Source organism: Onychomys torridus, chromosome 7 (genome assembly GCF_903995425.1).
Source record: "Onychomys torridus chromosome 7, mOncTor1.1, whole genome shotgun sequence".
NCBI classification, from domain to species: Eukaryota; Metazoa; Chordata; class Mammalia; order Rodentia; family Cricetidae; genus Onychomys; species Onychomys torridus.
This window is the reverse complement of record NC_050449.1, coordinates 81,907,793-81,930,635: the sequence shown is the minus strand read 5'-3', so window position 1 is coordinate 81,930,635 and position 22,843 is coordinate 81,907,793. Positions and strand designations below refer to the sequence as shown.

At 38.5% G+C, this 22,843-nt stretch overlaps 2 protein-coding genes across 2 annotated transcripts; one reads left to right on the top strand and one right to left on the bottom strand.

Annotated features, from left to right (window-relative positions):
• Window positions 1-689: 689 nt before the first annotated feature.
• On the bottom strand, window positions 690-5,558 carry LOC118587627 (tripartite motif-containing protein 43-like). The gene is made up of 6 exons (XM_036193634.1): window positions 5,151-5,558; window positions 4,380-4,475; window positions 3,614-3,844; window positions 2,787-2,809; window positions 2,303-2,400; window positions 690-1,183 (listed from the first exon to the last, which is right to left on the bottom strand). The coding sequence occupies exons 1-6, from the start codon at window positions 5,556-5,558 to the stop codon at window positions 690-692; spliced, it is 1,350 nt and encodes a 449-aa protein (XP_036049527.1).
• Window positions 5,559-13,930: 8,372 nt separating this feature from the next.
• Window positions 13,931-22,162, top strand: LOC118587625 (tripartite motif-containing protein 43-like). Its single transcript, XM_036193633.1, has 7 exons — window positions 13,931-14,301; window positions 17,724-18,138; window positions 18,647-18,742; window positions 19,057-19,287; window positions 20,073-20,095; window positions 20,454-20,551; window positions 21,669-22,162. The coding sequence occupies exons 2-7, from the start codon at window positions 17,728-17,730 to the stop codon at window positions 22,160-22,162; spliced, it is 1,353 nt and encodes a 450-aa protein (XP_036049526.1). The 5' UTR covers window positions 13,931-14,301; window positions 17,724-17,727.
• The last annotated feature ends 681 nt before the right edge of the window (window positions 22,163-22,843 follow it).

The following is a 22,843-nucleotide window of genomic DNA, read 5'->3' as shown; positions in this document are numbered from 1 at the left end:
CATCCAAGGTTTCAAAAATTTTGTCTCAAATTAAAAAAAAAAAAGAAGTAAAGCAAGAAAGAAAGACAGAAATAAAGAAGGAAAGGAAAGAACAAGGAAGGAAGGAAAGAAGGAAGGAAGGAAGGAAGGAAGGAAGGAAGGAAGGAAGGAACAAAGGAAGGAAAAAGAATGGAAGGAAGGAAGAAAGAAAGTACAGAAAGAGGGAAGGAAGGATGTTTCTTTCAGTAGTTGGTGGTGCAAGCCTTTAATCCCAGCACCTGGAATGCACAGGACAGCCCAACCTATACAGAGAAACCACGTTTCAAAACACCAAGAGTCTGTGTCAAACTGACATTAAAATAGTGAGCACAATACATACCCGTGCTCCAGCTTGACACCATTAAGTGGAATGCCATAGGTAGAGCATGTTTTTATTGTGCTAGAACACTTAAAAGGGGCTTTAACAGCCAACTACAGCCTGAGTCTCTAAGATTACTCTCTTCCTAAGAATAATTACTTAATGTCAAGTACGCAAAAAGAAGCAAACAAAAATCACTATGAACGTAAGGTTACTTTGTGGAATATGTGGACTACAGAATAAAAGGTAACACAGACAACCATTTTTATTTAATAGTTTTTTAATATTTAATAGCAATAACAAAGGTAACATTACATTAGGGAGTACTTAAAAAACACTATAGTACTGGATTTCAGATTTCCCCCGAGCAGAAATAAGGCCAGACAGGGTTTTTGAAGGTGCCAGGAGGGTACTTGTATATGAGGGAACACTTGGCAACATTCAGGAAACTTAAACATCCCTCTTCACAATCAAGGAACACACCAACTCGGCCCAGTGGCTTCTCTATATAGTGCTGGAATACAGGGCATGTGGTGAAGAGACGGTAATGATTACCCTCCTTCACACACACAAGAAGAAATGCACCTTCAGGTTCAATCACCTGGTTTCTATCCCTTAACAAGGAATCCTTACAGACCCCTACAGCCCAGTCCCAAGAGTCCTTCAAATCAATCTCCCAGTAATATTTCCCTAAGATGAAGTTCTTTAATCTCCAGGAAGCATAACAGCATCCAGTAGAATCCGCAGTTGTATCTTTATGGTGAGGTCTGAAGCTGAATCTTCTCATGGCATTAAAGATGTTTACCTTGTGATGGATAATGGTTATGTTTGAAAATGAAATGTGCACTGTTGGAAGAAACAACATTTAGGTAAAATGACAGTTTACATTTCTCAGGTGAGAGAGTTCCATAGAGTCTTCATAGATTTTAAAAAGTGAAGGCTAAGATCTGAAGTTAAATTTGGCTCAAATATACCAATGTCAAGGATTTCCACAAGAAAAGATTGGTAGCATGCTGAAAAGTTGTCTGAAAATTTTAGATGCTGTAGAGGAGGGAGCCTCAGCCTACTTCTGTCAGGTGACTTTTAATAACACCTGATAAGGGAAGATGTGTGCATTGCAGCAAGGGCCAGAGCAAAGGCCCTGCTCATGATCTACATGAAAAGTTATTTTTATGTAAATAGATGTAGTGATAACTTTCATATTGGTGTTTTGTTAGCATCTAACTGAGCATATTTATACTCAAGGAGAATCTAAATGTGCTCTCAAAGTGGATCCCTGGTAGAAATTGTCCTCCTTTAACCTCTGGTTCCTCTGATACTATTTCCCTGTGAGGGTACAATTGATTTTTATATCTACAAGGGGGATTTAGACACTGTCTCCTGTCCTTTCAATTTGTTTTATTTTCATTGCTCATGATACAAGGTTTTGTGTGTTTAGTTAATTTATGGTTCTTCATTTTTGGTTCCTTTTGTGATAATGTCATGCTATTTATCCTAGAGTAGCATGGAACTCACTATGTTGACCAGACTCTCCTCAAACTCATTGGCAGCCCTCCACACTCTAGGTTTTTGATGCTGGGATTACCAGTGTGCACCTCTTTATCTTGTGTATTTTTAATCTATGGAGTAAAATGCAATGTAAGAAATTAATTGCTAACTCATTGAAAGGAAAATAATCAAACAGCTCCATCACTGGCTACACTTGGTTTGAATTCTACTGTCCAGAGTGAAATAACCATTCTACTCAGTGAACAACTGATAGTCTCTTTTCAGCCACTATTACATACAACATATTAGTATGCATTTCTGTTTGTTGATTTCTTTGTAAGATGACAATGTGATTCAATAACAATAGAATGTGACTTACCTAGACATATTTCTGGGGAGTTAAAAATATTTGTGTTTACAAAGGTTATCTTATTATTGAAGGGTATCTCTGGTCATTTTTTCAGTGGAGACACTCACCTTGGAACTTCCTGTAACTTTCAGTCAGTCCAGTGATGGGTAGGGCATTGAGTTCTGGCTTAATAGCCTGCGGCATGCTCAGCTGCATTGACTCACTCCTGCATGGAAAAGAAAATATTGACCTGTGTGGTGCTAAAGAAAGCACAGGGTGATTAGGAAAAACTTCTTTCCAAGTTCAGCCAAACACCTCAGTTTACACAAGCCTGACAACTTGAGTTCGATCCTTGGAAACCTTGATGGAAGGAGAAGTCGTCCCCTGAAAGTTGTCCTCTGACCTGCACACATGTGCATGTACATACACACACATTCACACACCAACACACACACATAAAAATAAGAAAACAAATAAAAGAATGCAAAAAATATCGCACAAAAACAATTGAGTATTTTCTATGTAAAAGATATCTGCACTTTCCTAAGGCAACTTGAAAATTTTTATAGCATATTTCAGAGTATCCTGACTTGCACTGATGGCCAAACTCACCTTCTGAATATGTTGTCCAAACCCTGCAAAGAAAAGAAGAAAAATTAGATTTCTTAAGAAATGAAATACAATGTATGTTTCTAAAATTCATATAAATGTCAGTCACCATCGCAACAATCTATCCTGGTAAATTATATTCTTGTCTCAACATGATCCCAAACAAATAGATTAACAGAACTCAAATTCTTAATGAAATAAGACTGGAGAGTAAATTTTGAGAAGGACATGGGTATTGATGGTACATTGCTTTTGCACGCCCACCTGTCTGCAAAGGTAACTTTTCCTGAGCCTGTCTATAAGACATAGGGATACTTTAGCTAAGGATACTTCAAAAGGGTGGTCTCACCCCTGAATGGTGCTTCATGTGTGTATTTCAGAATTGCAGGTTTAGTGGCCTGAGCATGACTGTGAGTTGCAAGCTATCATGTACTACCAAATAGGATCCTATCTCAAAATGCCAACCTCCTAAAGGACTCTCAAAAACTCAGCGCTCAAACAGAAGAAATTAAGACATGGGTTACTTTCAAATTGTGCACAATATACAAGTAGAGGTAAAGAATGTTGGAAACAGAAATCACTGAATTTCAGTTTTCAGAGAAGCAAGGCACAAAAGCCAAATGTTAGGACATAATCCCTGGAGAATCTACTGACATAATTTCAAAAAGCTTGTTCTTTCAAGATTATTACATAATTTTGTTTCTCTAGAAAATTTCTGAAAAGGAAACTCCCTAAAAAAATGTAGGTAATATTGAAAGGTATCTTAGTATAACAATCACCAGTGTGGGCCTAAGTCAGTAAAGCCTCTTCCTGTACTCCTCCATGCTCACCTGCAGCAAGACCACATATGGCTCCTGGGACATTGCCATCAGCTCCTGATAAGTTTCCCTTAGTTGTTTTCTGTTTTGGACCATCGTGGCTTCACTTGTCCTGAGTTTCTCTAAAACACATTGGCCTTCATGTCTCATAGACTCAATATGTTTCTCTTCCTCTTCACAGAGGAGTGGGTGTAGTTTCCTATACTCTGTCCTGATCATTTCTTCCCGAAAAGTCAAGTAGTCCTGAAGAAAAAACGACATTCTCAATCATGTTTGCTAAGTATTTTTGTCCTCCCTCATTGGATACTCTTATGCTAAAATTTCACAAATGACTTGTATAACTCTGCTTCATATATTCTGATTGACGGTCTCCACACCTCAGAAAATATAAATGCCCTATATAATTTTTTTATTTATTACACAAGCAATCCAACCCTAAGAAGCATTTACATCTATTTTAGAGATGCAGAGGTGCCTGAATGAAAAGATTGATTATTCATATATGAACAAAAACATGAAACTCTGCATTTAGTAATTAGAATTCATGGTGTAGTCATAAAGCCTAATAATACAGTGTGCAGAACCCTCAGCAATTCACGTATGAGCCCAGAGGCAGACCATTCATTCCAATATCAGAGATAGATTATACACTCAGAATGAGAGGTGAGCAGGACACATATTCCTAGTATCATATCCTATGCCTTACATTCAAATCTTGAATGGCGAATTTTGAAAATATTAGCATCAAGCAGATTTTAAGCATGGTTCTCTTACTCACCGTCCAAAGAGTTCTCATTCTGTTTTCTGCCTCTAAATTCTCTTGATTTTCTTGGACCTTCTTCCATAAAGATGCCATTTGCTTCAAAAGTCTTTCCTGTAAAAAAATGATGAATATCAATTTTGAAAAATAATACTGATAGACAGACTCTTGTGTAATTATTACAATTATTTTAGTGAGAGTACTAGAATCAAAATTATCCTTCATTTTTCTCTTTTTGTAACTATGAATTTTAGATTAGAAAATAGAATTGGAAAATGCCGCTTACCCTTTTGCAAAGGTATAGTGATTAATAATTTTGATTACATGCTTGGCTGTACCTGACTCTAATGTACTTTTCCTAATTTACTATCCAGTCATAGACACATTTTTTTTTTGGTTTTTCCAGACAGGGTTTCTCTGTGTAACTTTGTGCCTTTCCTGGATCTCACTCTGCAGACCAGGCTGGCTTCAAAGTCACAAAGATCTGCCTGCCTCTGCCTCCCAAGTACTGGGATTAAAGGCGTGCATAGACATTTTTAAAAGATATGAAGTTAGTATTGCACTTTCCAGTGACCATGGCATAATGCATCATAAAATACAAATGATGTTTACACTCATGAGTCCCTGAAAGGATGTTTACATTCCTAGTCACCCTGACTTTATTAGATGTTAATAAAGTGCCACCATTCTGAAAACCGTGACTCTGTCATAATGAGGACCAGCATCTTCCTGCAGTTTGCTAAGCCTACCTCTCTCCAGCTTTCAAGTTCTCTCAGAAGCATCACTTACCATTTGATCCTCAGCAGCTGCTTCAATGGGACAGTGTCTGTGTCCTCTGTGCTCATGGGAGTTCGAGCAGAGTGGACAGAGGAAGATCCTCTTCTCAGCACAGAAGATCCTCTTAGTATCCTTGTGGGTCACACACTTTTGCTCCTCAGAGCTCAGGTCCTTCATAAGGCTGGCTTGTCTGGCAATGGACACCAGCTTCTTCAGAACAATGTTGGTTCTCAAGTCCTTCTGTGATGGTTCCCTACACATAGGACATTGGACAGGAGGTTGGATGTCTTCCCAGGAAAGGTGGAGGCAGGCTCGACAGAAGCTGTGGCCACAGCTTATGGTGACTGGGTCTGTCAGGCAGCTCAGGCAGATGAAGCAGGTGAGTTCTTTCTGGAAGGCTTGTGAGATGTCTGACTCCATTTCTCTGAAAGAAGGAAAGCAAAATTGCTATTATTTTACCCCAGAGAAGTCAGAAACAGCACAAAAACTGATGCAAGTTGTGATTTAATTCTGTGTATGGAAAAGTAGGCTTCATTTTCATCAATAAAAATCAAGATAATTATAGGACTGCAGTTGCTGATCTTTCCTCTTTCACTCTGCTTGACAGAAATACAGATTAATATGATAATCCTTCAGCACCCTTCCACCTGCACCTTTTTTGGCGACTCCATTCAAATTAATGTCTTGTTGCTGGTCTGAGACATGCTTTCCAAGTGTTTATAAATAAATATATACTAGAGTGATCAAACTCCTTCAAGTCCACATGTTTGCCTTTCACTACAGACCTAGATAGGTTAGACACACCCTTCTTTGTTGGCTATCCAAGAAAACACTCCCTATTTCACATGGTCCCTAGTAAATGCTTTCTTTAATTTCTGATTTTCCCATATTAGTCCTTCACATCCCACTGTCCAACCCTTCAACACTTGAAGGCAACATTAGTTGCTTGTCTTCCTTCTGATGAAATAATTAACAAGAATAAGAATTATGCTGGCTCATAATTCAAGGACATTGTCCATCATTGTGGGGAATAAATGGTGGCAGGGGTTTGAGGTACCTGGTCACATTGCGTCAAAAATCAGCATGATGTAAGCAAGGAACACTTGCTGCTTAGCTCCTGTTCCCTTTTCCTTAGTTTGAGACCTCAAAGCATGGAATGGTCAAGTGATCTCATGAGCATTTAGTGAGGTACTTACCAACTGTAATGAATCTACCCCAAATAATCCTTCACAGACCTCCCCAGAGGTTTCCATATCTATCCTAAACCCCATCAAGTTGAATTCTAGCGTACCTTCTGTGGAAAGTTGTTTGTTTATCAAAGATACAGTTCCTGGCTTCAGTTTATGGGAAGAACATTGAGGCATAAATGAGGCTCTCATGACTATACCAGAATTTCATATTTAATCAACAGGTGCCCATTGTTCCTTCTTTTTGTAGGTCTACACAAATAAAGAATCTTGGATTGACTGAGATGAACATTCCCCAAATAACTTCAGCTTCTGTAGTCTGAAGCAAATGGATTCCATGGCTTTAGCTGGTGGTCCTATTTACCTTGAAAATAATACTTATACTCATTGTCAAGATTAGTTTAGAAAAGAGATGGAGACTCCAATGCTGCTTTCCTTAATTTATCTGATCGCATGCATTTGTTATGTTTTTCTATATATTAGATACATCATTCCAAGAAAATTTATGAATTCACATAAATAATAACTGAATGCAGAAAATTAAAAAATTGCACCAGAGTATAACCAGAATCTACTTTCCTGAATAGAATATTGTGATTGGTTTTCTCTTATTTAATCACATGTATACTTGTAACCTAGCAAATTAACCAGTAACAGGAAGAGCCAGTTTTTCAAAGATGGTAAACTATTATCAAGCATTATTTCACACTGTGATGTTTTCCTATAGTTTACAACAAGAAAATGCTAAATGATTTTCCTTTGCTAAATAATGAGTTTTCACTTTTATACATAATACTCATAGAATATATCTCTAAATACTAGCAATTATCAATCTATTCAGAGCAATTAATTTATGTATTAATCATGTAAAAATAATTTAGAGGTGTTGATCTCACATCTATGAACTACACAAAGAAATACTCTATACATATTCTTAAAATTAAGAGAAAGATCAAAATTGAAATGTGGAACATCAGAGCAAAGAAAGCTTGTAAAGTGGATAAAGTAAAATTATCTATAGCTATAACTCACAGTATATTTCCAAAGCAAGATGACTTTGTTGGTGCAGACTCTCTTTTGGTAAATAGCCAAATTTTAAGGATTTTTAGACAGAAACCTCAGTTTGGTAATAAATTAAAATAGAAAACACCAACAACTTTCCACCTTAAATTGTGTACTCACCAAAGAAATAGTCCTTGGCTTCAGCACTGTTTAGTGGAGACACAACAATTGTAGCTCAGCTCTGGGGTATGATCCTCAATGTGTGGAGGGAATAGATCTAGCAGTCTAGGAGCCAGAAGGTATGGAAACACACTCTGTCTGGTCTAGAGAAGAATAAACCTGGCTGCCCCAAGAGTGTCCTTATATACTCTAGAAGACCACGCCCACTTCCTCCCATGTTGCTTTTACTAATGCTTGCTATAGGTCAGCTCCTCTAAATACCAGTATTCTAAGTGGATGGAAGATTGAATTAACTCTATGGTCAGTAATCAAACCAATCTCCACAACAAGTTTTCCTGAGTTCCATCTTAGCTGGGTGTGGTAGATCACACCTTTAATCCATAGAATCCTAGGGATGGGCTGCTGAAGCAGGAGGAGTTTTAGTTCAAGGCCTGCCTAAGATATACAGTTAGAACTTTTCTAAAAAAATAAATAAGTAAAGAGTAATTTTGCTACAATATTTCACTGTTTGAAATATTGTGTGGTGTGCTTATATTTTTGCTTTTCCTTTTGTAATTTCACAGTTAATGATATCAATCTGTGATTTTAGCAAATATCAACATTAAAAACTTCTCAAAAATTCTTTAGAATTTTGTTCAACTCATTGTTATCATATTGACCTCAACTGTGATTTCTTTGAGAATCATCCCTTTCTCTCCCCTCTCAACTGACCCTTCTTTTCTTTTTTCTTTTTAAATAAATACTTGGGAAGTCCAGGCAGTGGTCACACATACTTTCAGTCATAGCATTCTGGAGGGAGAGGCAGGCAGATCTCTGTGAGTTAGAGGCTAGCCTGATCTACAAAATGAATTCAAAGCTGTGCTCCAACAATACACAGAGAAACTAGGTCTGAATAAAAAATATATTTTTAACTAAAACCCAAGTGTCTCTGACTTTTCTTGTGAGAGTTTTCTTGATTGAATTATTTCAAGTGGGAAGCCCCACCTAAACTCAAATGTTTTGAGGTGTGGGAATCAACCTTAAATCTTAGCTGGTGGCATTCAATGTAAAAGGACATGGAAGAAGGAAACTCTCTCATCTTTGCTCTTTGTTTTCTTGCTCTCACTCCCACTGGCAAGTTCATCTCTTCACTGGTATAAGAGCCTATTTATCTTCACAACAATTTCTCCCCACCATTTGTCTTGCCAAACTTTCCCAAACTGACCTTTGCCGATGCTTTCTTGTAATGCGATGGTCCTGGCAATTCTTTTTTGAACAAGCAGCAGTAAACTCTTCCTCCCAGGTAGCAGCATTACTGCAGTCACCAAAAGGATGAAAAGAAGCCGCCAACTCAGAGCAGTAGCCGCTGCCTCCATGGTCCCACCACAAACGTTTGTGTCTGGTCTGGCCGCAGCTTCTCCTTAGTAAGCCTCCTAGGCTGGCCTCAAACTCGGGATCTTCCTGCCTCTGCCTGCTTCAGTAAATACAAGCAGTGTGCATCACCACAACTGGCTGAGTGTAGCTCAGGTCTGAGCTGGGGCCCGCAAGGCCACAGGCAAGAGGCTGTTTTTCATGAATTCATACCACAAACTTTGGACGCCAGATGTAGTAGGAAACTTAAAAGTTCTTATTAATAAAATCAAACCCCAGGCCAGTTATTGGGGTGATTGCTGGAAGATCAGAGACACAGAACAAGCCACAGCTATCTCACCTTGCTAGTTCTTCAGGTGATCCTTTTTCCTCAGACTGGAAGCTTCTGAGTCCTCATCTCAATGGCTCTCAGCCCCTATTCCCTTTCAAATTCATGACCTCTTCTTTATTGTTGTAGCATGCAAAGTACTGAATATGTACTTTGTACTATGTATATATGGATATATGAAAGCTACTGATAAGTATGTATTTATATTGTATATGAACAATACATTTGTATTGTATTCAAAAATAAAAGAACAGCATGTTATTGGTTCAAAAACATCACCACTGATCAGTAGAATCAAATTTAAGGTTTAGATATGAATCTACACACCTATAGACACTTGATTTTTAGGAAAGAAGTCAGAAATACATGCTGGAGAACTTAAATAAATAGTGCCGGACAAAGTAGATAACTGTGTTTAGAACGATAAAAATAGATCCATACTTATGACCTTGCACAAAACTCAACTCCATGTAGATCACTCATCAACATAAAACCAGATATATTGAACCTAATAGAAGAGAAAGTGGGGAATAGTCTTGAACTCATAGGCACAGGAAAGGACTTTCTGAACAGAACACTAATAACACAGTCACCAAACACAACAATTAATAAATGGAACTTCATGGACCTGAAAAGCTTCTGTTTGGCAAAGGACACAACCACTGGGACAAAGTGACAACCTACAGAATGGGAAAAGATTTTTACTAACTACACACACAGTAGATGAATAATATTTAAAATACATAATGAGCTCCAAAAATGCACATCAAGAAATTAATTAACACAGCTAAAAGTGGAGTCTAGATCTAAACAGAGAATTCTCAAAAGTAGAAATACAACCTCCACTTCAGGATGCCTTTATCTTGCACCCAGCCTTCCTAATCCTCAGTCCCCCAAAGAGCAGGATCAGGGAGCCCTGCACAAAGCTTAGTTCATACCCCCAAAATTTGCTTAAATGAACCAACTCATCTATCTCTTTTTCCCTGATATTCTCAAAGACAGATTCAATATGGCTTCTGTGATCTATTCAACTAGGGTTAAGGCTTTCCAGTATTTGATTATGACTATAGAGGCAAAGAAAATTGTCTAAGAGGATGAGAGAATCTCCATCTCCTGGTCTCCCATCAGGTACCCTTGTTACTGTAGTGATTTAAATCCCAACACCAGGAAGATGCTTCATAAAAGCCACAGCATGAATGATAGCAGAGGTGGTGGCTTCATCCATGGGATTCCTGCTAACCCAGTTAGTAATAATCTTTATTTGAACTATATTTCTAGCTACAAGTCTCAAATAAACTTTACATACAGGAAAACTCCACAATTCTGATGACTCCAATTCCCTCATCCAGGATTTATTAAGTTGCATATAATTTTTATGTCTTTCTCCTCATTATTTTACACACCCTTGGAATCCATCTTAACATACCTCTTATGATCCTTGTGTTCTCTAAATACTAAAACATCTCAATGTTGACAACTGGCTTGCTACATAAATAATAATAAACACACTTTATTTTATCTTTTTATTGTATTTTTTAATTTTATAATTTAATTTAATTTTACATATCAGCCATGGATTTCCCTGTCCTCCCTCCTCTCCCCCCCACCTTCTCCCCAGCTCACCCCCTATTCCCATCTCCTCCAGGGCAAAGACTCCCTTGGGGATTCAGCTCAGCCTGGTAGATTCAGTCCAGGCAGGTCCAGTCCACTCCTTCCAGGCTGAGCAAACTGTCCCTGCATATGCCCCAGATTCTAAAAAGGCATCTCATGCACTAAGGACAGATCCTGGTCCCACAGACTGGGTGCCTCCCAAACAGTTCAAGCTCATCAGCTGTCTCACTTATCCAGAGGTCCTGATCAGCTATTGGTTCATAGTTCATGTGTTTCCACTAGTTTGGCTATTTGGCCCTGTGCTTTTTCCAATCATGGTTTCTACAATTCTCAATCATACAATCCCTCCTCTTTCTTGCTGATTGGACTCCTGGAGCTCCACCTGGTGCCTGGCCATGGATCTCTGCATCTGGTTCCATCAGTCATTGGATGAGAGTTCTAGCATGACAGTTAGGGTGCTAAACACACTTTAACCTGTCAGTCTCCTTAATCACTATACCTAGCCTTCTCTTGATCTCATAATCCCTAAAACATTAATTTATCATTGATTTGGCTTACTATAAAATTAAGTGAAACATTAGATTTTAGATCAAGTAAGAAAAGTCTATTAATGCTTACTTACAAGAACACATGAAAAGAAGCTATAGGCCATACAGGCGAATATGCACAGAATGCCACAATGGAGAGTGAGAAAAACCAAGAGATCATGGGGATCCAAACTCCAACAGAATTCCTATATCCTAGCTCCTGCATCAATAGCCTCAGAAATATTGTGGAATAGGGGTCAGAAAGACAGTGAGAGCTAGAATACCAGGAAGTGTACTGTGAAATAATCACTTCTAGAAATGGCTGTTTAAACAAGACCAGGACAATGAACATGTTGATATGAATATGGGAAACTTAGAAAGAATTCCACCTGTAGACAAAGAATTAGGCTCAATCAGGGATGAACTCCCTAACTGATCATCCAACACCAAGTGGTCAGCCCTTCCTTGTTGTCAATTTGACTACATGAGGAATTAACTAAAACCCAAGAGATAAGTATAGCAACCACCTTGAATCTACAGGAACAAAACTAAATGGATATGGGCACACATACAGAGAGAGAGAGAGAGAGAGAGAGAGAGAGAGAGAGAGAGAGAGAGAAGTCGTCCAGTCTACAAGGCTAGATGTATCAGCTGGTCTTCAGTATACTTTGGAATCCCAAAAAAATATACCAGTGAATGGATGAACTTGTCAGTGAGAGTGAGAGCAAGAATACAAAGAACAAAGATGAGAGAGTTTCCTTCTTCCTTGTTCTTCACATAGGCTGCCACAAGCTAAGACTTATGGTGGATTCTCACATCTCAAAATATCTGAGTTTAGGTGGGGCTTCCCACTTCAAATGATTCAATCAAGAAAATTCCCTCACAAGAAAATCACAACCTCTTGGGTTTTAGTTAATCAAACATTTTTTTGTTTTTTTGACACAGTTTGTGTGTGTGTGTGTGTGTGTGTGTGTGTGTGTGTGTGTATGTGTGTGTGTGTGTGTGTGTGTTGCATTGGAGCCTGTCTTGGAACTCACTCTGTAGACTTGATAGCCTCGAACTTATAGAAATCTGCCTGCCTCTGCTTCCCAAATGCTAAGAATAAAGGCATGTGCCACCACTGTCTTGCTTCCCCATGAATTAAACAAGAAAAAACAGAAAGTTGACTGGGTAGAGAAAAGGAATGAATCTCAAAGAAATTGCAGTTGAGGTAAATACGATAAAAATGAGTTGAACACATTCTTAAGAATTATTAAGAATTTCTTAATGTTGATATTTGCTAAAATCACAGATTGATATTGTTAACGGTAAAATTACAAAAGGGAAAGGGGAGGTTTCTATGTCAGTCCTGTGGAGGCAGTGTTTACTTCATGGTTCTTTCTTTCCAGAAGGTTCTGCCTGCTTCCCCAGCTCTGAGTACAGGGATCTTCCCCATGCCACCATGATGGACCACAGTCCAGTGTTCAAGCTCAGTCAAAATACAAAGCATGAATCTTGGTGAAAAGTTCAATCTGGAAATATCAATGCTACAAAGAAAATTTCAGACATCATCTGGACATGTTTAGGACCTAAATCTATGATGAAGATGCTTTTGGAACCAATGGGAGGCATGGTGATGACCAATGATAGCAATCCATTCTTTGAGAGATTCAAGTCCTGCATCCAACAGTCAAGTCCATGGTTGAAATTAGCAGGACACAGGATGAAGAGGTTGGAGATGGGACTACATCAGTACTTATTCTTGAAGGATAAATGCTGTCTGTGGCTGAGCACTTTCTAGAGCAGCAGATGCACCCAGCAGTTGTGATCAGTGCTTACCACATGACATGGATGATATGATCAGCACTCTGAAGACAATCAGTACCCCATTGATGTCAATAAGGCCGTGACTGGTGTGGAACAATGCCATATAGAGCTGTGTCCCAAGCTTTACCTTGTACCTTGATCCAGAACTTTGGGGCCAGCACCATGCGTCTATTTACTTCCCTTCGGGCCAAGCACACACAGGAGAGTTGTGATTCCTGGGGTAGGAATGGTGAGACTGGTATCTCAGTGGACATGAAAGAGCTGGGTCTATGGGAGCCATTGCCTGTGAAGCTACAAACATACAAAACCACAATGGAGACTGCAGTTCAGCGGACTGATGGCATTGACTTTGTCCATAAGAAGAAAGCTGATGACTAGACCTGGCAAAGCAGTGCTCCAGATGCTGTCCAGGAGGGAGTGATGAGCAAGGTGACTTCAATGTGCAGAACTAGCAATCTCCCCATTTCCTGAGCCAGAGTTCCAGGAACAATGTGGATATATTTGTTTGCAAAGGATCAATTTGAGGGGCAGCCCCCAGTCTGTCCCATCTCAGTTTCTAAAAAGCACTGACATGTATCTCTTCGGTATTGTAATCTTTCCACTTAGATATTTGATAGAAAAAAAAACAAAAGGAAAAACAAAAATATCAGCATATCACAAAATATTTAGAAATAGAGAAATGTTGTAGCAAAATTACTGTGTATTTTTTAGACAAGTTCTTATTGCATATCCTAGGCAGGCCTTGAACTAAAACTCCTCCTGCTTCAGAGGCTATTCTCTAGCACCCTATAGATTAAAGGTGTGAGCTACCACACCCAGTTAAGCAGGAACTCAGGAAACCTTGTTGTGGAGATTTGGTTGTGGATACTGGCTATAGAGTTAATTCAATCTTCCATCCATTTAAATACTGCTATTTACAGAGCTCACCTACATCAAGAATTAGGAAAATCAACAAAGGAGGAAGTGGGCGTGGTCTTTAGAAAGTATATAAGGACACTCCAGGGACCAGCCTGGTTCGTTCTTGTCTAGACCAGGCAGAGTGTGCTTCCATATCTTCTGGCTCCTAGACTGCTAGATCTATTGCCTCCACACATTGAGGATCATACCCCAGAGCTGAGCTAATATTGCTGTGTCTCCACTAAACACTGCTGAGGCCAGTGACAATTCCTTGGGTAAGTACACAATTTACAGGTGGAACATCATTGATATTTCCTAATTTTTTTTTCAAGACAGGGTTTCTCTGTGTAGCTTTGCACCTTTCCTGGAACTCACTTGGTAGCCCAGGCTGGCCTGGAACACACAGAGATCCACCTGGCTCTGCCTCCCAAGTGCTGGGATTAAAGGCGTGTGCCACCAACGCCCAGCCAATATTTCCTAATTTTAATTTATTACCAAACTAAGGTTTCTCCTTAAAACTACTTAAAATTTGGCTATTTATCAAAAGAATTTTGCTCCCATTTGGTCATCTTGCTTTATAAATATACTGTGAGTTAGAGCTATAGATAATTTTACATTATACATATACAGTTTTCTTTGCTCTGATGTTCTACTTTTCAATTTTGATCTTTCTCTAAATTTTAAACATTTTAGAGTGTTTCTGATGTACTTCATACATGCAACATGGACATCTTTAAATTAGTTGTACACATATTATATACAAAAATGAATACTCTGAATGAGTTGAAAATTACTAGTGTTTAGAGACTTGTTCTTTATATTTTATTATGTATAAAAGTGAAAATTCATGATTTAGCAAAGGAAAATATTTTAGTATTTTTCTGTTGTAAACTTTAGGAAGATATCCCAGTGTGAAGTAGTGTGTGGTCATAGTTTACCATGTTGGCTATTTCTGCTATTGACTGATTTACTAGGTTGGAAGTATATATGTGATTAAATTTAAAAAAACTAGTCACAATATTCTATTCATGAAAGTAGATTCTAGTTAAAATCAGGTGCAATTTTTCAATTTTTCAATTTTCATTATCTCTGTGTACTTATTAATTACTTTGGAATTAAGTATCAAATGTACAGAAAAAATAGGGAAGGAGGACCATCAGGTAAGTTAATGAAGGCAGCATTGGAGTCTTCATCTCTTTTCCAAACTCATCTTGACAATGAGTATTAGTATTGTATTTGAAGTATAGAGGGCCAACAGCTAAAGTCATTGACTCCATTTGCTTCAGACACCAGAAGCTTAAGTTTTTTGGTGGATATTTACCAAAATCAAACCAAGATTTTTCATTTGTGTAGATATTCAAAGAGAAGGGCAATGGGCACCTCGTCCTGAGGGAGCCAAGTCTCCAGATATCATGAGAGCCTCATTTATGCCTCAAGGATTCATCCCTTAAACTCAACCCAGAAATCTATCTTTGGTAAACAAACAAGTTTTCCCAGAGAGTACCCTACTATTTGACTCTATGAGCTGAGGGGGTGAGGGCGGGAGGGGGGAGGACAGGGGAACCCATGGCTGATGTGTAAAATTAAAACACAAATATAAGGGGGAAAAAAGAAACACATGGAACCTCTGGGGATGTCTGTGAAGGATTATTTGAGGTAGATTCACTACACTTGGAAAGATCCACACTAAACACTTTTGAGATCATATAGCAGGAATCTTAGATGGTCTTATTTATCAGATCAAACCTGAGGCCAGTTATTGGGGTGAATGCTGGAAGATCAGAGAAGTAGAACAAGCCACAGCTTTCTCACCTCAACAATTCCTCAGTTGATCCTGTTACCTCAGACTGGATGGCTCTCAGCTGATCTGTTGCTAGAAGCCTAAAAGCTTAAACAGCCAAATTCTTAACCAGCCAAATGCTTCTAGTTTTGGGTTCTCATGTCTTATATACCTTTCTGCTTTCTACCATCACTCCTTGGGATTAAAGGCATGAGTCACTATGCTTGGCTATATCCTTGAACAGATGGATTTCTGCCTCTGGAATGCAAGGATTAAAAGTGTGTGCCACCATTGCTTATCCTCATGTTTAATATTGTGGCTGTTCTGTCTCTGACTCCAGATAAGTTTATTAGGGAGCACAATATTTCAGGGGACACAATACCACCATATTTCCCCTTTTTGTCTAAAATTTAAAAGGTTATAACTAATACAAGAAAAATTATCCAATAACTATGTATAATATATACAGTCAAGAATTACATTAACAATGTCTTGTCCAGTAACATTTGACAACCTCAGACAAAAAAATTTTCATTACTTATCCTATGTAAAACTAGTAGTTCATTTTTAAATGTAGATTAAATAATTGACCTTTTTATTTTATCATATCTGTATTCTACCTTTTTTCTTTTCATAATAGATTAAGTAGTCTACCTTTTGTAATGTTTATATCTTCCCCTTTTTCTTTTTATAGTAAATTCAGTGATCTAACCATTTTTCCTATTCTTTATCATTTTTCTCAGAGTAGATTCATAGCTACCTCATATCTATATTCTCTTTTTTCTTTTTTAAAACACAAACTTTGAATCTAATCTCCTTGTTCAGCTTTTTTCCTAACCATAAACAATTAACAACTTGTAACCAACCATCATAAACAATAATAATAATCCATAAGCCATTTAATGACCAAAACACAACCACACCACATCTTGGAAATATGGGCGTAATTTTCTTAAAATTACTTCCTGTTTTCTGGGGCTGAAGACATCTTTAGGGGAATCCTGAAAAGAAAATCTTTGGGTTAATTATCAAGTCTTGTATCATTTGTCCAGCCGCTGCATAATGAGAAAGTGCAGGGCTTGTTTCAACTATTCTGTCAGGCTGGATCATCTCAGCTATCCATCTCAAAATTGTCCTAAGCAGTTTGTAGTCCAAAATCGATGTTTCTGTGGTGTTTATCAGCTTAATGGCTTTACAATAGTCCATGTGGAATCATCATTGTGGGATCCTGTCACCTTTTTGAAGATTTCAAAGTTGCTGTTAAGCATGGTCATGGTTCACTGAAGACTTTTTTTTTTGCCTCCTCTGTGATTTGGAGCAAACACAATATGGTAAATGTCTCTTGGAATTATGAATGTTCTTCCCTAGAAGAGAAAATCTTCACAGCAATTTCTCCCCACCATTTGTCTCACCAAACTTTTCCAAACTGACCTTTGCTGATGCTTTCTGTAACATGATGGTTCTGGCAATTCTTTTCTGAACAAGCAGTAGTAAACCCTTTGTCCCAGGTAGAAGCATCACCACAGTTACCAACAGGATGAGAAGCAGCCTGGAACATGGAGCAGCAGCCACCGCCTCCATGGTCCCACCACCGTTTGTGGCTGGGTCTGGCCACAGCTTCTCCTTAGTAAGCCTCCTAGGCTGGCCTCAAACCAAAAAACTAAATTGAATGGAGTCGCCACAAAAGATACAGGCGGTAGGGTGCAGAAGGACATCAGATTAATCTATATTACTGTCAAGTAGAATGAAACAGAAAAGATCAGCAACTGAAATCATATACTTATCTTGATTATTTGTTGCTGAAAAATGAAGCCTGCTTTGCCATACACAGAATTAAATCACAACTTATATAAGTTTTTGTTCTGTTTCTGACTTTTCTGGGGTCAAATAAAAGCAATTCTGCTTTTCTTCTTTCAGAGAAATGGAGTCAGACATCTCACAAGCCTTCCAGAAAGAACTCACCTGCTTCCTCTGCCTGAGCTGCCTGACAGACCCAGTCACCATAAGCTGTGGCCACAGCTTCTGTCGAGCCTGCCTCCTCCTTTTCTGGAAAGACATCCAACCTCCTGTCCAATGTCCTATGTGTAGGGAACCATCCCAGAAGAAGGACTTGACAACCAACATTGTTCTGAAGAAGCTGGTGTTCATTGCCAGAAAATCCAGCCTCATGAAGGACCTGAGCTCTGAGGAGCAAAAGTGTGTGACCCACAAGGATACTAAGAGGATCTTCTGTGCTGAGAAGAGGATCTTCCTCTGCCAACTCTGCTCTAACTCCCATGAGCACAGAGGACACAGACACTGTCCCATTGAAGCAGCTGCTGAGGATCAAATTGTAAGTGATGCTTCTGAGAGAACTTGAAAGCTGGAGAGAGGTAGGCTTAGCAAACCGCAGGAAGATGCTGGTCCTCGTTATGACAGAGCCACGGTTTTCAGAATGGTGGCACTTTATTAACATCTAATAAAGTCAGGGTGACTAGGAATGTAAACATCCTTTGGGGGACCCATGAGTGTAAAGATCATTTGTATTTCATGATACATTATGCCCAGGTCACTGGAAAATGCAACACGAAAGTGTCTATGCCCACAGACTAAATTAGGAAAAGGACATTGGAATCAGGTATAGCCAAGCATCTTATCAAATCATTAATCGCTATACCTGAGCAAAGGTATATTCTGCATTTTCGATTTCTATGTTCTAAAATCTAAAATTCATAGTTACAAAGAGAAAAAATGAAAGAATATTGTGATTCTTCTACTCTCACTAATGTAAATGTATTAATTGTCCAAGAGTTTGTCTATCGGTATTATTTTTCAAAATTGATATTCATTGTTTTTTACAGGAAAGACTCTTGAAGCAAATGGCATCTATATGGGAGAAAATCCAAGAAAATCAAGAGAATTTAGAGGCAGAGAACAGAATGACAACTCTGTGGATGGTGAGTATGAGATTCATGCTTAAAATCTGGTTGAAGCAGATATTTTTCAGCATTAGTCATTCATCAATCAACACCTTTGATTCAGGCAGTTCTGCACCTCTAATATGGTAAAAATGCTTAGGGTCTGTTTGCCTGTGTAATTAATAAAGAAGAAATAAATGAAACCAAGGCATTTACATTTTCTGAAATGTGGGGACAGTCAATTAGAGTCATTGTCGTTCTAGAAGTCATTTGTGAAATTTTAGCATAGGAGAATACAATGGAAGAGGATAAAATATTTTGCAAATATGATTGAGAATGTCCCTTTTCTTCAGGACTACTTAACACTTCGAGAAGAAATAACCAGGACAGAGTACAGGACTCTGCATCCACTCCTCTGTGAAGAGGAAGAGAAACACATTGAGTCTATGAGAAAAGAAAGCCAATGTGTTTTAGAGAAACTCAGGACAAGTGAAGCCATGATGGTCCAAAAGAGCAAAGAACTAAGAGAAATGTTTCAAGAGCTCATGGCAATGTCTCAGAAGCCATATGTGGTCCTTCTGCAGGTGAGCAAGGAGGAGTGCAGGAAGAGTCTATTGTCTTAGGCCCACACTGGTGATTTCAATATTCCCGCATTTTTGTTAGGGATTTTCCTTTTCAGAAATTTTTCTGGAGAAAACAAATTTTGTTACAATCTTAAAAAAACAAGCTCTTTGAAATTATGTCAGTAGATTCTCCAGAGAATATGTGCTTATTTTTGGCTTTCTTGCCTTGCTTCTCTGAAAATTGAAATTCAGTGATTTCTGCTTTGACACCCTTTACCTCTACTTGTATATTGTGTACAATATTAAAGTAGTCTATGGCTTAATTTCTTCTGTTTGAACACAGTGCTTTTGAGAGTCCTTTAGGAGGTTGGCATTTATAGATAGGATACTATTTGGTAGTACATGATAGCCTGCAAATCACAGTAATACTCAGGCCTCTAACACTGCAATTCTGAAATACACATTTGGAACACCATTCAGGGGTGAGGCCACTGTTTTGAAGTATCCTTAGCTAAAGTATCCCTATGGCTTGTAGACAAGCTCAGGTAAAGTTACCTTTGCAGACTTGTGGGAGTTCAAAAGCAATGTACAGTCAATACCCATGTCCTTCTCAAATTTTACTCTCCAGTCTGATTTCATCAAGAATTTGAGTTCTGCTAACCTATTTGGTTGGCATCATCTTGAGACATGAATATAATTTACCTGGATAGATTGGTGTGAGGGTGATTGACATGTATATTAACTTAATAAACAAACATTGCATGCCATTTCTTCAGATATCTAACTTTTTCTTGTTTTCTTTGCAGAGTTTGAACAACATGTTCAGAAGGTGAGTTTAGTCATCAGTGCAAATCAAGATACCCAGAAATATGTTATTAAATAGACCAAGCTGCCTTAGCAAAGTGCAGATATATTAAATAGCCAATACCCAATTGTTTGTGTATGATGTTTTTGGGATTTTTTCATTTGTTTTGTTATTTTTATGTGTGTGTGAATGTGTGTGCATGTGCATGCACCTGTATGCACATCAGAGGACAACGTTCAAGGGACAATTTCTCCTTCCATCACGGGTTCCAAGGATTAAACTCAAGTTGTCAGGTGTTTGGCTGAACTTGGAATGAAGTTTTTCCTAATCACTGTGTGATTTCTTTAGCACCACACAGGTCAATATTTTCTTTTCCATGCAGGAGTGAGTCAATGCAGCTGAGCATGCCGCAGGCTATTAAGCCAGAACTCAATGCCCTACCCATCACTGGACTGACTGAAAGTTACAGGAAGTTCCAAGGTGAGTGTCTCCACTGATAAAATGACCAGAGATACCCTTCAATAATAAGATAACCAATGTAAACACAAATATTTTAACTCCCCAGAAATATGTCTAGGTAAGTCACATTCTATTGTTATTGAATCACATTGTCATCTTACAAAGAAATCAACAAACAGAAATGCATACTAATATGTTGTATGTAATAGTGACTGAAAAGAGACTATCAGTTGTTCACTGAGTAGAATGGTTATTTCACTCTGGACAGTAGAATTCAAACCAAGTGTAGCCAGTGATGGAGCTGTTTGATTATTTTCCTTTCAATGAGTTAGCAATTAATTTCTTACATTGCATTTTACTCCATAGATTAAAAATACACAAGATAAAGAGGTGCACACTGGTAATCCCAGCATCAAAAACCTAGAGTGTGGAGGACTGCTGATGAGTTTGAGGAGAGTCTGGTCAACATAGTGAGTTCCATGCTACTCTAGGATAAATAGCAAGACATTATCACAAAAGGAACCAAAAACGAAGAACTAAATTAACGAAACACACAAAACCTTGTATCATGAGCAATGAAAATAAAACAAATTGAAAGGACAGGAGGCAGTGTCTAAATCCCCCTTGTAGATATAAAAATCAATTGTACCCTCACAGGGAAAGAGTATCAGAGGAACCAGAGGTTAAAGGAGGACAATTTCTACCAGGGATCCACTTTGAGAGCACATTTAGATTCTCCTTGAATATAAATATGCTCAGTTAGATGCAAATCAAAACACCAATATGAAAGTTCTCGCTACTTCTATCTTGGGAATAACATTTTATGTATTTCATGAACATGGCCTTTGCTCTGGCCCTTGCTACCATTCACACATCTTCCCTTAGGCAGGTGTTATTAAAAGTCACCTGACAGAAGTAGGCTGAGGCTCCCTCCCTCTACAACATCTAAAATTTTCAAAAAACTTTTCAGCATGCTACCATTCTTTTCTTGTGGAAATCCTTGACATTGGTATATTTCAGCCAAATTTAAGCTCAGGTTGTAGCTTTTCTCTTTAAAATCAACAAAGATTTCTGTGCAGCTCTCTCACCTGAGATATATAAATAGTCATTTTACCTAAAATGTTGATTCTTTCCACAGTGCAAATTTTCTTTGAAAACTTAACCATTATCCATCACAAGATAAACGTCTTTAATGCCATGAGAAGATTCAGCTTCAGACCTCACCATAAAGATACATCTGTGGATTCTGCTGGATGCTATTATGCTTCTTGGGGACCTCAGAGCCACATCTCGGGGAAATATTACTGGGAGATTGATTTGAAGGACTCTTGGGACTGGGCTGTAGGGGTCTGTAAGGACTCCTTGCTAATGAATAGAAGCCAAGTGATTGAACCTGAAGGTGCATTTCTTCTTGTGTGTGTGAAGGAGGGTAATCATTACAGTCTCTTCACCACATGCCCAGTCTTCCAGCACTATATAGAGAAGCCACTGGGCCGAGTTGGTGTGTTCCTTGATTGTGAAGAGGGATGTTTAAGTTTCCTGAATGTTGCCAAGTGTTCCCTCATATATAAGTACCCTCCTGGCACCTTCAAACATCCTGTCTGGCCTTATTTCTCTACGGGGGAAATCTGAAATCCAGTACCATAGTGATTTTTAAGTACTCCCTACTGTAATGTTACCTTTGTTATTGCTATTAAATATTTAAAAAATTATTAAATAAAAATGGTTGACTGTGTTACCTTTTATTCTGTAGTCCACATATTTCACAAAGTAACCTTATGTTCATAGTGATTTTTGTTTGCTTGTTTTTGCATACTTGACATTAAGTCATTATGCTAAGATACTAAGAGAGTTAGCCTTAGAGACCCAGGCTGTAGTTGGCTGTTAAAGCCCCTCCCCCCCCCCTTTTTTTTGGAGCTGAGGATCTAACCCAGAGCTTTGCGCTTGCTAGGCAAACGCTCTACCACTGAGCTAAATCCCCAACCCGTTAAAGCCCCTTTCAAGTGTACTCAGGACCCTCAGCTGCATTCTAGCACCATAAAAACATGCTCTACCTATGTGAATCCACTTACTGGTGTCAAGCTGGAGCACAGTTAATTGTGCTGGCTCATTTAATGTCAATTTGACACAGACTCTTTTGGTGTTTTGAGACATGGTTTCTCTGTATAGCTTGGGCTGTCCTCTGCATTCCAGGTGCTGGGACTAAAGGCTTGCACCACCAACACCTGAAAGAAACATCTTACCTTCCCTCCTTCCTTCCCTATTTCCCTTCTTTCTTCTTATTTCCTTCCATCCTTCCTTTTTTCATTTTCT

Coding starts and splice junctions, on each gene's coding strand:
- LOC118587625 (XM_036193633.1), top strand. CDS start 17,728: ATGGAGTCAGACATCTCACAAGCCTTCCAGAAAGAACTCACCTGCTTC. Junction 18,743..19,056: donor GAATGACAACTCTGTGGATG/GTGAGTATGAGA, acceptor CCTTTTCTTCAG/GACTACTTAACACTTCGAGA. Junction 20,096..20,453: donor TTGAACAACATGTTCAGAAG/GTGAGTTTAGTC, acceptor TTTTCCATGCAG/GAGTGAGTCAATGCAGCTGA.
- LOC118587627 (XM_036193634.1), bottom strand. CDS start 5,558: ATGGAGTCAGACATCTCACAAGCCTTCCAGAAAGAACTCACCTGCTTC. Junction 4,476..5,150: donor CAGCTGCTGAGGATCAAATG/GTAAGTGATGCT, acceptor ATTTTTTTACAG/GAAAGACTTTTGAAGCAAAT. Junction 3,845..4,379: donor GAATGAGAACTCTTTGGACG/GTGAGTAAGAGA, acceptor TTTTTTCTTCAG/GACTACTTGACTTTTCGGGA.